The sequence below is a fragment of the Rutilus rutilus genome (genome assembly GCF_951802725.1).
Source record: "Rutilus rutilus genome assembly, chromosome: 1".
NCBI classification, from domain to species: Eukaryota; Metazoa; Chordata; class Actinopteri; order Cypriniformes; family Leuciscidae; genus Rutilus; species Rutilus rutilus.
In genome coordinates this window covers 29,929,057-29,932,290 of record NC_140209.1, presented here as the reverse complement: position 1 = coordinate 29,932,290, position 3,234 = coordinate 29,929,057, and the positions used below count along the sequence as shown (strand labels likewise).

The 3,234-nt window shown below is 38.5% G+C and overlaps 1 protein-coding gene across 2 annotated transcripts; it reads right to left on the bottom strand.

The window, feature by feature from the left end:
* Positions 1 to 1,218: 1,218 nt before the first annotated feature.
* Positions 1,219 to 2,447, bottom strand: LOC311289540 (extracellular superoxide dismutase [Cu-Zn]-like). Of its 2 annotated transcripts, none has more exons than XM_084407619.1 (2): positions 2,236 to 2,447; positions 1,219 to 2,002 (listed from the first exon to the last, which is right to left on the bottom strand). In XM_084407619.1, exon 2 carries the CDS (start codon positions 1,985 to 1,987, stop codon positions 1,337 to 1,339), a length of 651 nt encoding a protein of 216 aa, XP_084263745.1. In that variant the 5' UTR covers positions 1,988 to 2,002; positions 2,236 to 2,447; the 3' UTR covers positions 1,219 to 1,336. The 2 variants fall into 2 exon arrangements, with proteins under 2 accessions (XP_084263745.1, XP_084263746.1); XM_084407620.1 differs by having other exon boundaries at positions 2,241 to 2,447.
* Between the last annotated feature and the right edge of the window lie 787 nt (positions 2,448 to 3,234).

The following is a 3,234-nucleotide window of genomic DNA, read 5'->3' as shown; positions in this document are numbered from 1 at the left end:
AGAAATCGGCCACTAGTTGGCGCTAACGAGGTTTACGCCCTCTGTAATCACGTGGTGTTACACACATCCACACAATATGCATATCATTTGACAGATCTCCTCATCCTGAACAACTTTGCCTCAAGAACCACTGCTGTCAATCAAACCGTTCATTGAATATTCATGATTATGTCAAAAACCTACTTTTGCGAACTAGTCCTAGGTGTTTTCGCCCGATCGCAACCAAACCAGTCAAGGACAATTCTCTGGATCAATAATTATCAAAAAAAAGTTGAACTTTTGCATTTGGATGGCTATAACAGGGTCATTTAGAAAATGGGCGTGGCAAAATTCACTCGAAAGCCTATAAATCCTAAACGAAAACTCAGAACTTCACGAAAATTGGTGAGCATATGTGAAATAACATTGTAAACAAGCATGCACAATTTTATGGAGATCGGACCATAGGTGGCGCTATAACTGTTAAAAAGCTTTGAAAACCATATATTTCCCATGTTAAATTGGCTGGAAATGGTCTTTTCCATGTATGATGTCAGTGGTTAAATGGTTGCCAAATAAAACTTAGTCTTTTTATGCATTTGTGCTTAACGGCCTTAAACGCTTGAACCCCGATGAATGCTGCTTGCAGCTTTAATTTTAAATTGGAATTTCTCTGAAATTAAAAATCTTTGAGAACTTTTGGGATACTGGAAGTACACAACTGCAGGAAAGATATCACACTTTGCAAGTGATTTTTGGTTATTTTATTACAAAAATCTTACATATTGTAGCTTTAAACACCTTCCAAGAAAACCAACACATTTAAAATCTTTTTTTTTTCCCTGTTAACTGTAGTAACAAATTGTCAGAATAATATACCCATATGTTGACATTTAGCGAGAAACCTTATAATTTAGAAAATAAAATCTTATGTCAGAGGTTATGGCTACCTTCAACAATAAGGGTGTCCTCCCTTGAGATGTAGCCACACCCTCCAGTGTCATATTGCATCAACCAAAACCATTGTATCATTTAAAGAAATAGTGTAGCTTTAATTAAAGGCCATTGTCATGCTCTTAAAGTGTTGGACCCATTGAGCACAGTAAATCAAACTAAACGGCCCACTTTGCCTGCATTCACCCTACATTTATTTTTAAGAGTGCATTTACTATTGGAAGCTATGGCCAAAAAGCCTCTGAAAAGACCAAGAAAAAACACACAAAAAAAACCATAGGAATGTTCAGGTTATGAAATATACTTTAATGTAGGACACATACAAAGAATACACAAGGAAAAATCATGATTATCCTATTTGAATCTGCCCTTCCACCATATCCGACTCCCTCATCTTTGACTCTCAGTTCCTTTCTCTACATTTTTTCTTGGGGAGCGCTTGAGTCTTCTGCCACAGACTTGGAGTAGTAATACCAATCACACCGAGAGCAATTATCTCTCCAGCATTCCCACTAAGTTTACTCTCCTCATCTGAACCCATTCCCAGATCATCCTCCTTCTCATGAACCGCCACCGCACGTCCCAGAATGGAATAAGGCCCAAAGAGCTTGGCGTCTGGAAGCGTCAGGAACTGCCTTATAACTCCTTTCTCGGAAGCAAAGTTGCCCAGGTCTCCAGGATGAGGGTGGTCAACGCCGTTTGGATTATAATGAGGACCAACAGTGATGCAGCCTTGACTGAGGTCTCCATACTGATGGATGTGCATGGCACGCTCTTGAGGATCGATGGCAGGCAAACCACGGAGGTTGATTTTCACTTCTAAATCTCCATTGGGGAAGACCTGCTTGAAGAGGATTTGCCCAAAGATCTTTGGCTGGTTACGTGGCAAATTGGGGCTGGGAGTTACTTCACAAGTGGCATAGATTGTGTTGTCGAACTCCACGACTTCCGGCTGTGGAGCTTCAGGCAAACAAACTGGAGGTTTGGAGAACTCTCCTCCTTGTATATGCAGCACCAGCAATATCAGAGGGAATATTAGGATGATTTTCTCCATGTTGATCTTTAAAGCCTACAGTGAAGAGTGAATTCAGTGAAATCATGCCGTTTGGTTTAAGAATAATATTTTTGATAAAAGGTCAAAGCTTTGTTGCAGGGAGCTTTGAGAATGAAAGTTGCATTAGGTAATATAGCACAATACTTTTGCTTAAACTAACTTTTTTTAGTTGTACTAAATCAAGTCAGTTGATGGAGAAAATGGAATGGAGAAAAAAAAACAAGCCTAAAACAGCAAAGGTGCATTACCGTACAGCTGAAAAGTTGTCCTCAATCCGTGTGGAGCCTGAATATTGCAGTCACAAAAATACTACAACGCTTAATCCGTGTGCAGTCCTGACCTGGGGTTGAGAGAATGTTCCTTTTCAATCACACTTTCGGCTGCTCTTATAGGAACTCATGTTGAGCTACAAGTTAACCATGATAGTCTGTTAGTCACTAATTAAGTTCACCTGTGTTTCATTTAGCTCCCTTTGTTTGCCTGTTTATATATAGCACTCAGTTTATTCAGTTCTTTGTCTTGCATTGCACAATGTGTTCTCCAGTGTTTTGTGTTTATTAAAAGAAGTACTGCTATAGATTCCTCTTCTCTTCATTTGGTGGCTCATTTGTGACTCATTCATTCTTAGTGTACAATTCCACTTGACGTTCACGCTTGACACCACTTCTTATAGCAGATATTCATCAAACATAAGTGAATAGCTGACAGTTCTTCTTTTTCAAGAAACCATTTCTACAGACTCTGATGTACCAAGCCTGACAAGCCTATATTACACATGCAATTGGACTGTTATTTGCAGTTTTTTACGATTGCTATGACAGATTTTTCAATACTTTTAACAATTTTCCAAACACAGTTAGCACTACATCCGTCTGTGTAAGCTATCCTATTAACACATTTCTTGTTGCTTTAACACAAAATGCGTACAATTAACACAAATTTAAAATGCTTCTTTTACACACAAGCTCAAACAAGACCAAACCAATGGATTTTTACTGCCAAATTTACCAATGCTTTAACACTGTATGTCAGAACAGATAACACCATGTTCTAAACCTAACCTTACAGGCTAAAGTCAAGGTAAACAGCTGTTTACATTGTGAATTGAAACACAAATATATCCCCTGTATTTTATCCTATTGTTACTGAGAAACAGCTGATTGAATTATGCAAATATTATAAATCACAGCTGATTTCCATCTAGGAAACACACTCAGGTGTTGAGGTTCTTTCAATCGCATGACCAT